Source organism: Micropterus salmoides, unplaced genomic scaffold (genome assembly GCF_014851395.1).
Source record: "Micropterus salmoides isolate LMB-PRFRI ecotype aquatic unplaced genomic scaffold, ASM1485139v1 Ms_hic_scaffold_17, whole genome shotgun sequence".
Classification (NCBI taxonomy): Eukaryota; Metazoa; Chordata; class Actinopteri; order Centrarchiformes; family Centrarchidae; genus Micropterus; species Micropterus salmoides.
Window position 1 is genome coordinate 1,876,183 of NW_024040817.1, and position 12,689 is coordinate 1,888,871.

At 37.1% G+C, this 12,689-nt stretch overlaps 1 protein-coding gene across 6 annotated transcripts in view; it reads left to right on the forward strand.

Annotated features, from left to right (window-relative positions):
• LOC119906777 (collagen alpha-1(XIV) chain-like) overlaps window positions 1-12,689 on the forward strand; it is a 516,646-nt gene that overhangs the window by 126,549 nt on the left and 377,408 nt on the right. Inside the window, exon 39 of one of the 6 annotated variants that reach the window (XM_038724125.1) lies at window positions 6,535-6,878. The exons of 4 other annotated variants lie outside the window; for them this stretch is intronic. In XM_038724125.1, coding sequence (XP_038580053.1) covers window positions 6,535-6,576 — 42 coding nt within the window. In that variant the 3' untranslated portion in view covers window positions 6,577-6,878. Of the gene's footprint in view, window positions 1-5,618; window positions 5,643-6,534; window positions 6,879-12,689 lie in introns of those variants that run through there. One more of the 6 variants, XM_038724127.1, reaches the window with a different exon arrangement.

Genomic DNA, 12,689 nt, shown 5'->3' on the forward strand with positions numbered 1-12,689 from the left:
TTCTGTTTTGTTTTGGTGTTTTCCAAAATGCTCACTTTTGTCAACATTTAGTATTGTTGTATTTTGTATCCCGGAGCCACCATAAAGTTATGAATATTTGTAAAGGTTCAACCTCTCTATATTTTCTTCAATTATTATTTGGTAATAATAGTTTGTTTGTCTTGGTAACATCACTTTCTTCCTTGTTCATCATTTATTCTGCATTCCTAGAAACAAGACATATCTAATCGACTGCACACACACAGTAACATACTGCAGTTAGCATAGACACATTTCACACCGCAGACATTTAATTGTTTTGATTGCACAAATTAAATTACTGAGACTCACCTTTTTGCACCTTTCTGCTGTGTAGAACTGCGAAAACTCTTCGCTTCTGACACTCTTCGCTGCTTTCCTACAAGCTTTTTACAGGTGAAACTCAAAAAATTAGCAAATCGTGCAAAGTTCATTAATTTCAGTAATTCAACTTAAAAAGTGAAACTAATATATTATATAGACTCATTACATGCAAAGTGAGATATTTCAAGCCTTTATTTGACATAATTTCGATGATTATTTCGTACATCTTATGAAAACCCCAAATTCAAAATCTCAGAAAATTAGAATATTACATGAAATCAATAAAAAAAAAAAAGGATTTTAAATACAGAAATGTCAGCCATCTGAAAAGTATAATCATGCATATGTACTCAGTACTTGGTTTGGGCCCCTTTTGCATGAATTACTGCCTCAATGCAGCGTGGCATGGATGCTATCAGCCTGTGGCACTGCTGAGGTGGTGTGGAAGACCAGGATGCTTCAGTAGCAGCTTCAGCTCTTCTGCATTGTTCGGTCTCATGTCTTTCATCTTTCTCTTGGCGATGCCCCATAGATTCTCTATGGGGTTCAGGTCAGGCGAGTTTGCTGGCCAATCAAGCACAGTAATCCCATGGTTACTGAACCAGGTTTTGGTACTTTTGGCAGTGTGGGCAGGTGCCAAGTCCTGCTGGAAAATGAAGTCAGCATCTCCATAAAGCTCGTCTGCTGAAGGAAGCATAAAGTGCTCTAAATGTCCTGGTTAGACGGCTGCGCTGACTCTGGACTTAAAATAAAGCACAGAAACACCAGCAGATGACATGGCTCCCCAAACCAACACAGACTGTGGAAACTTCACACTGGACTTCAAGCATCTTGGATTGTGTACTTCTCCGTTCTTCCTCCAGACTCAGGGACCTTGGTTTCCAAATGAGATGCAAAATTTGCTCTCATCAGAAAAGAGGACTTTGGACCACTGAGAAACAGACCAGTTCTTTTTTTCTTCTGACGTTTGTTGTTCAGGAGCGGCTTGACAAGAGGAATACGACATTTGAAGCCCGTGTCCAGGACCCGCCTGTGTGTGGTGGCTCTTGATGCAGTAACTCCAGCCTCAGTCCGCTCCTTGTGAAGCTCCCCCACACATTTGAATGGCCTTTACCTGACAATCATCTCCAGGCTACAGTCATCCCTGCTGCTTGTGCACCTTTTTTATTCCACACTTTTCCCTTCCACTAAACTTTTTATTAATGTGCCTTGATACAGCACTTTGAGAACATCCAACTTCTTTTGCAGTTACCTTTTGAGGCTTTCCCTCCTTGTGGAGGGTGTCAATGATGGTTTTCTGCACAACTGTCAGGTCAGCAGTCTTCACCATGATTGTGAATTCCACTGAACCAGACTGAGAGACCAATTAAAGGCTCAGGAACCCTTTGCAGGTGTTTTGGATTAATTAGCTGATTAAAGTGCGATACTGAACTTTTTCACAATATTCTAATATTGAGATTTTGAATTTGGGGTTTTCATAAGCTGTATGCCATAATCATCGAAATTATATCTAATAAAGGCTTGAAATATCTCACTTTGCATGTAATGAGTCGTTGGTTGGTTGGTTGGTTGGTTTCACCAGTTAAGTTGAATTACTGAAATAAATGAACTTTTGCACGATATGCAAATTTTTCGAGTTTCAGCTGTATCTTTGAATTTAGAGTAACAGTTGCATCCAAATTTCACCCATCCATTCTGACCAAAATATCTGTTAAGAGCGAAAATACATCATTAATCAGATAAACATCAAATCATTCGTTTAAGTAAAGTGAATGGCAGATTAATAAGAGTATGGTAATTCCAGTATTTTGGTGAGTTTTTCTTTTTTTTTCTTTTTTTTTGGGTGTACCTTACTTTATTATTATTAATCAATAGATTTCACATTAATTGTTCACATTGATGTAGTCACCTATAGCCTTGAGGCAATTTTGTCATCTTTCCAATTGCAGAACATAGTTGAGAAGTATGGAGAATTAATAAACACATAAACTATATACGACAAACAAATGTATTTATTTCCGCTTTTCCCATGTTGTTGGTCCCGCCCTTCCGCTACGTAGCTAAAATGGCACCCGTTGAGGGTGAGAAGCGCCCACCGTTCCACACTCAACTCTTTGGCCATTATGAGTGCACCATCCATGTACTCACAGTGTAGTGCATTTTGCCAGTGTGAACACACTTATGCCCTCAAAATAGTAAGTGGAAGTGCACGAATTGAGACATCAATGGGAAAGTAATTTCAGTGTGCGGTAGCTTGTTTGATTTTTTGTAGTCTTATGTTATTATTATTATCTTTAACATTATGGTTATTATCTTTAACACTACTATAAATATCTGTACCATTATTCATTCAGTAACAGTAGCAAGTAGCAACATTATCTTTACTGTCTGTGTCTCTGTGTGAATATTGTGTAGTCTGCCTCCCTCCCTCCCTGTATAACAACAATATTGCCAAAGCATCATACAAACTACATAACAATCAACCCCATACATTTCATTAAAGAAGTAATTAAAGCGTAAAGTAATTAAAGTGTTTGTGTGTGTGTGTGTGTGTGTGTGTGTGTGTGTGTGTGTGTGTTAAAAAATAATAAAAATAAAATAAATAAAACAGTGTGTGTGTGTTATAATAATGTATTAAAAATTTTAATTAAATAGATACCGTAAACGTGTGTGTGTGTGTGTGTGTATTAATAGACAAAATAATAATAATAAATAAAAAAAAAGAAATCAGTATCAAATGTAAAAACAAAACGATTACTAAAATATAAAACAAAATAATAATTTGAAAATTTGTACAATTATTTATCAGTCTGAGTTTCCACTGGTTGTCCTCACTTCGTGGCATGAGGAGACATATTTTGCACCTATTATTTCACATTTGGGCATTTCTCTCAGTAAATAGGGGAGTTTCTTTGTGTCTGAGATGAATTCGAATTTTGGGTATATTTGGGAAATGTTTTTTTGTCTTAATGTTTTATATTTGGGGCATGAGATTAGAAAGTGCAGCTCTGTCTCTACCTGTACTGTGTCACACTGTCTCTCTCTTGCCTTCTCTTTCACCCCAACCGGTCGAGGCAGATGGCCGCCCACCCTGAGCCATGGTTCTGCTCGAGGTTTCTGCCTCTTAAAGGAATATTTTCCTTGCCTCTGTCACCTAGTGCTTGCTCTTGGTAGGAATTGTTGGGCTTCTGTAAATAACATCATAGAGTACGGTCTAGACCTGCTCTTTTATGAAAAGCGCTCTGTCAATAACTGTTGTTGTGATTTGGCGCTATATAAATAAAATTGAATTATCCTGCGACCTACAAGCACCTATCTGTTTTAGTTGTGCATGACAAATTTCTTGTTTTATTAGCTTTATTGAATGTTTAATCCTTATTCACAGAGGTTTTAACTCATAATATAAATATTTAGGAGACAATGATTAGTGCATTCATTGCTAGGCTTTTTTTCAAATACAAACATTTGCGTAATCTTTTTTCTAATATTCCTTTGCAGTTACTTACTAGTTTCTGTAATCCAATATGGATGTGCTGGTCTTCTGGGATCTCCAACTCCCAATTAATTTTTTCTCCTCTGGCAAGTCTGACGTTCAAACTCAGATGTGGTGCAGCTTGAATATTTGTCAACATCTTGATTAAAAACAAACTTTTATTTGACCAGTCTCTGTTACTCTTATATGGATACACTCTTTTCACACACTGCTTGCTGTGTGAAGAAACTTACTGGTGTAAATGTAGTTGAATGATTACTTGGTTTATAAAACCTTTTGATAGACTAAAAATAAAATGAATGTGTTTATAACACCTGTTATTGTGGCAACCTGGTAGCCCAATGGTTAAGGCAGACGTCCAAATAGCTCTACAAGTCTGAAAAAAGAAAGACTAAAAAAGAAAACAGTGAAAAAGAGACTCTAATTTTATTGCACAAGCACAAAGTGGTTGGTCTTGGACAGTTCCGGCTCTGACCACACACCTGTATTTTGGTCCCACCTCTGAGCGCTCCTTTACTTGCAGTGTGTATCTGTTCCAGGTACAATCCAGGGGCTGACTGCATAATGAGCTGGTGTCTCAGTAAAGTAACTGAATACATACAGATTGCACAAAATCTATTTAAACTACAGCACGCGTTTGTACTGCGTCAGTGTTTTTTTAACTCTTAACTTGTTTTTATTATTCAGATTCTCTCTCATCTAAAGCAATATTGATAACCGTTTGTAAAGTTTAGTGAAATACTATTGTACATGTTAGTTGAAATTTAGAGGCATTTCTAAATTTATCTTAATTATTTCATCTCTGTTAATCGCAACCGGTCAGTCGGTTTGTTGATCTACCACTTTGGTCTAGACAGAATTATCTCAACATCTATTGGATGGATTGCAATGAAATTTGTAAACTAAGATGGTGAACACGCTAAACATTATATTGGCTAAACATTACCATGTTCATTTTCAGTATGTTAGCATGCTAACATTAGCATTTGGCACAAGGCACTGCTGTGCCAAACTACTTACTTACCCACTACCTTAGGATTAGGGTATTGCTCTTTCTAGTACAATCTGATAATCTGATCAAACAAATGATCAAAGCTAATAATGCTGAATGTCATATCTTTCAAACATTGGATTCCTTGATTAATAACATCTACAGTGTCCAGAGAAAGGATGGAATCCTAATTGGGAGACAAAAAGGGAAAAAGTCAGTAAATATCAGTTTGACAAAATTCAAAATGTGTTTTAACAGTCAATCTTACCATCACAGCAATGACTGCAGGAAGGAAATGAAATTCTCCATTGTGTTTCTGTCACCAAAATTTTTTTTTGGGACAAAAATATGAGAACAGAAACAAAACAATGTCAAGTGCTGTCTTTTAGTACATTTCACTGTCAGTCATTAAATCTGGAATTCCTCTTTTTGGTGCACCTGTTTTCCATTAAACCTGCCTTGTGCTCTTTGGCTTATTGACCTATGTAAATGGCTCAGAGCTGTTAATGGACTTTCTGTACCTTACATGTTACCTGTAACTTGTGTCAACCAGCTGTTATATTTAAATTTTATTGCCAAAATGGCTCATAAACAAAATCGGGGGACAAAATATCAATATCACAGGACAAAAATTGCATAGCACTTTAGACATGACGCTCTACAAATGTGCCAGGTGAAAAAATATATAGTGAGTTATAGTGAGATGGACAAGACTCAAAAAGCACTCTCACCTTCTAACTCAGCCTTAATCCTTTTTTGTTCATCTTCTAATTGACGTGTTTTTCCTTGCAGGATGTTTAATCTGGTCTGTAGGTCGTCTCTTTCTTCAGTGAGATTGATGTTTCTGGTTTGCTCCTGGTTCAGACTGATATTGAGCTGGTCTCTTTCTGCCCGCAAATGTTCTTTTTCCAATGTGACTAAAATATCTGGTACAGAACAGAAACAGAGCATTAACAACATTGAATCATTCAGATGTAAAGTAACAGCACTGTCAAGTTACTTGCTGTGTTTTAATAAATATCAACTGTCTTTGAACCTGGGATTTTCTTTTTGGTGCACCTATTTTCCATTAACCTACCTGGTGTACGATTGCTTTAATACCAGATTAATTTTGCACTTTTTTGCTTCAACAGGCATGTCCATGTAAAGTCTTAATGCAGAGGATATCTTATAATCAAAACACCAAAAAAGAAAAGCAAAATGTAGCCGCTAGCGGCAATGATCGGAATCCAAGCAGGTTGCGAAAAATGCACCGTTTGACATTTCCAGAGAAGACCAGATAGAGATTAAAGTGGTGAAAAAATTTGGACTTAAAGCCAAGCCTTTTTTTTGTGGTAATTGCAGAGACACTAACTTGATTATTAAAGCATCACCTTGAGGTCAGTGATGGTGGATGTCATTCGATATGCCTGAGTAGTGTGTGCAATTTGCAACCCACCTGCCAGTTGTTGTTTTTAATGTATAATGTTTTTTGCTGCACAAATGCTTTTAAGCAGAGAAAAATAATAAAATGTCACAGGACCCAAGTAGAACAGGAAAACTTTGACTCGATGTGTAATTGAAGACACACCATGCAGATAAAATACCCATTCTTGGCAATTGGGACTTACTGGGTTAACTGTAGGCATTGGCAGGTTACCAGTTTCAAGGTATCCTGCATTTTGAAAAAGTGAAGGTTTAATGACCACTAAAATTTCTGTCTTGTCAGACACGGAAAGTGCAGGAGTCCCACAGGTTGTGTGCAGCGTAGAGAGTACCACAACCCCTCCCCTCGGGTTGGTGCAAGCAGTCAGTCATCCGTGTGTACGATGGCCGAAGGAGGGGAGCCCCTGAAAAAGTCTGCCATGCGGGGGCGGAGCTAGACTCTCAGCATAGTGTGAGTGGAGCTTCATCGTAGGCAATGAAATCACATGTCTTAGACTGATATACGTATTTATCAGTTTAAACTTAAAGTTGATAAGTTAATAGTCAAAATGTTGGGTTCTGAAAAAAATCAGCTAATTTGTGTTTGATTCAACACTGAGCAAAAATAAAAATGTTGTGCATACTGTAGTAGTTACAGCAACATATTGAACACTGTTTACTCAATGTTTGACATCTAGGGTCTGTCATTTTTGGTAGCGTTAAAATGAAGACTTGTGGAGATATAGATGTTAATTGATTTAGCATATTCGGAAAAATATAGTGGCGGACTTCTGAATTGATTATAGGTTGCAGTGAGTCTCATATCAGTGAATGTGCTGAAACAATTTCATCTCTCTATACTGGAGGGTGATGATAATAGTTTTTGAAGTTTCGAATGATAAATATCTAGAAATTTAAATTTCTTCTAGTAAGCCACGCCAACAAATCCGTTAAGCTAATTACGAGTTATAATCTTATCGCATGTGTGGTGCCCCCTAGTGAAAGAATAACCCATGATGAGCGAAACCGAGCATCCGAACAGACGATCCAAGTTTGGTTACAATAGCTTAAGCCAATTTGGATTTACCATTATTTATGTAAAATTTTACATAAAGGCACAAAAGTAAAAATTTATGAAAAAAAAAACAAACTTATTGACATGTCAAAATTCTTTTGACAACTTTAGAAGTCCATAGAGGATCCTGCCAAAATAGAAGAAGAAAGAAAGAAGGAGAAGAATAATGAGAACAAAAAATAGGACTCCTACAGCTTCACTGCTTAATTCCCTAATAATGAGAACAAAAAGAATAGGGCTTTGTGGCTTGGATCCCTAAAAAAGAAGGTACTCTTAGGGTCCTATATAAAGTGTGCGTAATGGCTTTGTACCCTGATGTGGCTCCAGATTTACTTGCTGCCTTCAGATGGCTGCAGAGATTTAATGAATTGAAGAAAAATTTCAAGTAAAAAGCAGCTGTGAACAACAGATAATTTAAGAATCACTCGTTTATTTTATCGATGCAGACTGCTGGACGAACAGACCTGCTTTTACCTCATCAAGCACTCATTTTTGATGCAGTTTCAAAGGCATTTACTGATTTGACACTTGAATTAAAATAGTTGAATCACATTTTAAGCACTATTCCATTATTGCTACACATTTGATCTTGAAACAAGTCTTGAAACAGATTTGTTTTTGAGACGCTTGTTGTCAGTGAGAAGATCCAATTTCCACCAAAATACCACCAACTCGCTTTGTTCAGGCTCTGTTTGCATTTTCCTCTCACCTGTGCACCATGCAATTTTGCTGAAGCACCCAAACAACACACACAAAGGCACAGCAAAGAGAAATTACCAAACAGTGGGAAAACTAAATACAGCTCAGTAAGTTAGAATAAAAAGCAAATCCTTACAGCGCATGAAGATCCCAGCCAATATCAGAAGATACAGCACTCCAAGAATCACAGCTCTGAAACTGCTTCTTTTGACAGCTGTAATATCATTCTGAGTGAGTTTTCCTACAGAGACAGAGTACAGTGAAACATATTTGTATGGAGCATGTTTGAAGTGGCTTTTTCAAATTATTTTCTGATTAGTTAAAACATTTAGGCAGTTCCACTAAATTATATTTCCACGGCAAAGACCAATTCATGAACACTTGCTAAAGTTACCTTAGACTGATGATAATCTATTCATTTGTACAAATATTAAATGGAATAAGCAGTGATTGATCAGGATTTAATGAAACATGCACGAACATGTAAGTCTTCCTTGTATAATATTTAGTAATTATTTTATACTCACTGACTCCATGGGACTCAAGATCAGAACAACTGTGTTCCAAAGTGACTTCATTCTCCAATATTTCCACGTTGGTCTCCTCTTTTTCTCCGTTGTCTCCTCGGCTGTATCTCACGTTCAAACTCAGATCTGGTGCATGACTGTCTGTAGGCATGTTGATAGTTGCAAGCACCTGAATCGAAGTGATCCTAATCTTCAGTGTGTGTTTCTCTGTGCGTGTGGCAGCTTTTAAACAGCTGGCATCAAGGAAGTAGCACCGACATAAACCACAAATACAGATTTAACCACCTGGTAACTGACACATATTTCCAGGAAAAACGCATAAAATAACATTGCCAAAATAAATTGTCAATAACTTTATTTATTCTATTAAAGAGTAAATGGTGATGCAATAAAGGAAATATGATTTTCACCTTGCCTGGTATAAAATCTATATTGTAATAGCAATATTACCATCAAAACCATCATCCAACACATTATAATGCAACTGAACATCTTCTAATACACCTAGAATACAATTTGATGAAAAGAAACAGTTATTTCATCATTTTTCAAAAATATACCAGGCAAATGTCCATGTTTTGGCCATATTTACTGATTTATATATTAATTTTTGTTGGGAGTTTTCTTCAGAACACTTTCTGTCCATACAACCACATTCGAAATGACATAAAGCTTCCAAAACATTGCAATAATGATAAAAACAGTGAATATTGATCCATATTCCTGTGACCAAAAGTACTTTCATGCTTTACAGGTGCACAAGTTGAGAACAGAACATTCTACAGGGTTCTGTTGGCTCTTTGTCTTCTTCTTGAGCAGACGAATCGATTGGTATACTGGATGTCTGTGTAGCTCGTACGGATTGGCCAGTAGAGGCCGATAAAGATCGTCTCCCGCAACTCAACTCTTCTTCTCTCCTTCAATTTGACGAGAGAAACAAAACCTAAGAGACAAAGATCTCTATTGACACAGGAAAACAGCTGTTTTTGGACTGAAAACAGCAACAACAACAAAAATCCCTGTAAATGTACATTGCTGCGTTTGTTGTTATTAGTCAATGAGTTAAACAGCCGAACAGAGCTGGAGCTCAGCTTTCTGTAGAGTGGGCAGACTGAGGTGTACGATGAGAAGAGATTTGTGGAAGGCAACTTGTGCAGCCATGTACAGTGATTAGAGTGAATTATGTTGTTATAAGTTTATTTAGATGCTTGGATTTTGATGTGTGTTTGGTGTGGATAAAAATGAGCCTCCTAGCTTCACAGAGGTGTGCAGCATGCATAGGGTGACAAATAATCTGACAGTCCATGGATTTAGTAAACAACAGATAATAGAATATGACACAACGGGTACACAGGGGGATCACGTAACAAGCAACAACGGCATTAAAGAAAAATAATTCCAAGTCTTTATACATTTTAACTTCTTCAGACTATATAATGCATCAATATGATCTATAGACTATTGAAATGTATTTGTGACTAATATTTTTCATATAGGCCTAGGCTAAGATATAGTTCAAATAAATGTTTTCTTTACTATGAATATCACACTTTTCATAAAAGAATATATTTCCCTTTTGTAAATATCTAAAGTCATGTTCTTAAAGAAACACAAAATGAATGACAAATGTTTTCAGCTTTGTTAATGCAAAAAACACACTTTTCCTCAACATCAATCCTGAATCTTAATACAACTGTTGTGTATTTGATACACATATTATAGCAGTGAGTGCAGTGATAACATCAGATCCTATTTACACTGGGGAGAGAGGGTAGTTTGTCTGAAAGTTCTCCACTGTATTTAAACCCTATGCCGGTTAGGGAGCTCGATTTGGCAGTGAGGCCCTCCGTTACTTTGTGACTTGATAAACAATTAAAAGCTGATGGAATCACACCTTTAAATTTAGCTAGAGCACTATCAGACATCTTATATAGAAATGTTTGGCTAATGGCGTGTAGTTCAGCAATCAGTTAACAGTGGTCCAATATAGAGAGATAAATGCAGTACTAGGCTATCATTCTCTACGTCCACATGAATATTTAAATCCCCTACAATAATAACGTTGTCCATTTTAAGGATTAAAGTTGACAAAAACTTTGCAAATTCAGAGTACGGACCAGGTGCTCGGTACACTATAACAAAAAGAATTGGTTGCAGTGATTTCAAGGCTTTCAAATTTGTTGTAATTTATTAGTAGCTGATTAGTAGGCTAGAGTCTAGCTACAACTCCGCCTCCTCGGCCTGTGCCTTGTGGAATGTGAGTATTAATATGACTGGGAGGGGTGGATTCATTTAGGCTAACATATTCTCCATCCCCCAGCCAGGTTTCAGTAAGACAAAATAAATCAATATCATAATCTGATATTAATTCATTTAGTAGTACACCTTTTAGAAGAGAGAGTCCACATTTAATTCTCCTATTCATTTGCACTATTGCATTTGTGGTTTTAATTTTTTTGAGGTTTTTATGCGCAGCTCCTCTTCTGTTTACCTTTGATTTAAATAATTTCAATGGTCTGGGGGCAGACACCGTCACTATGGGGTTTTGACTGGTTAACTCCTGAAATAGAGGAGTAGAGGTTTTGGGTGGGTAACTGCTGAAATAGAAGGGCAGAGAAATTAGAATATAAAATAAAATAGATTTTGACTCTGCCTCCTGGTCTCAACTTATGATTGTCATGGATTTGGTCCACTAACAAACTTGGCCAGATTTCTAGAAATGAGAGGATGGATGCCGTCTCTCCGAGTCAGACCAAGTATTCCCGAGAAAGTCTGCCAATGATCTACAAAGCCCACATCGTTTGCTGGACACCACCTTGACAACCAGCGGCAAAATGAGGACATGCGGCCGTCACTGGTCAGATTTGGCAGGGGTCCAGAGAAAACTACGGTGTCCGACATTGTTTTTGCATATGTACACACCGATTCAACATTAATCTTAGTGACCTCCGATTGGCGACAACAGGAAAACAAACTGCAGCAGATCAGAAAACAGAGAGCAGTCTTACTTCAATATAATGAATACAGTTCTGTTTATAGAAATGCAAGCATGTCTATACTATTTTAAAATTGTCTGTTTTGGAGCAGTGCAATGAACCATATTGTTAAAGTTGTGCAACCTTTTTGTTACTAATAGTTCTGAGTGCTGTTTTGTGCTGCATAAGATTAGCAAGCTGCTGGTTGTTTTTATCTTGGTTAGTCATGTTTGACATCAGAACATGTTCTTTACTGTTAGGCTGATCTGTGCCAACACGATGATATACAGTATACCACAAAATGGAAAAAAAAACTTTTTACTATCAGATGTGGCCAAATAGTGCATACCACAGTAGCTTTTCGCCACTTGTGCACCATGCACACTTTGCTGGGGTACCCAAACAGATAACAGACAAAGTCAGGGCAAAGAGGATTACAAGATGAGAAAATTCACCAAACTGTCAGGAGAGAAAATATAGATATGGTAAAAAAAGCAAATCCTCACAGCGCATGAAGATCCCAGCTGATATCAGAAGATACAGCACTCCCAGAATCACAGCTCTGAAACGGCTTCTTTTGACAGCTGAATTATTGTTCTGATTGAGTTGTCATACAGAGACAAAGTACAGTAAAACATGTTGTTATGAAGCACATTTGAAGGTGCTTTTTCAAATTATTAGCTGCTTAGTAAAAACATTACACCATTTTAGCTGAAGTGGCACTAATTTGCATTTCAAAGTCTGAAAGTCTCCACGGCAAAGAGCAGTCCATAAACACGTGCTAAAGTTTTCTAGGACTGATAATAAACTATTCTTTTGTACAAATGTTTAATGGAATAATAGTTATTATTCAGGATTTAATCAGACGTCCCCTTTTAAAAAACAAAATTTAGTTATTTTATACCTACTGACTTCATTCTACCAAAGATCAAATGACTGTGTTCCAGAGTGTCTTCATTCTCATAGATCTCCACGTGGCTCTCTGCTATTTCTCCTCTGTTTTTTTTGTCTCCTCTGCTGCGTCTCGCATTTAAACTCAGATCTGGTGCTTGAATGCCTGTAGACATCTTGAGAGGTGAAAGAACTGATCCTAATCTTCACTGTGTGTGGCAGCTTTGAAACAGTGGGCATCAAGGAAGTAGCGCTAAGACAAACCACAGATACAGATTTGTTCCATTTGGTT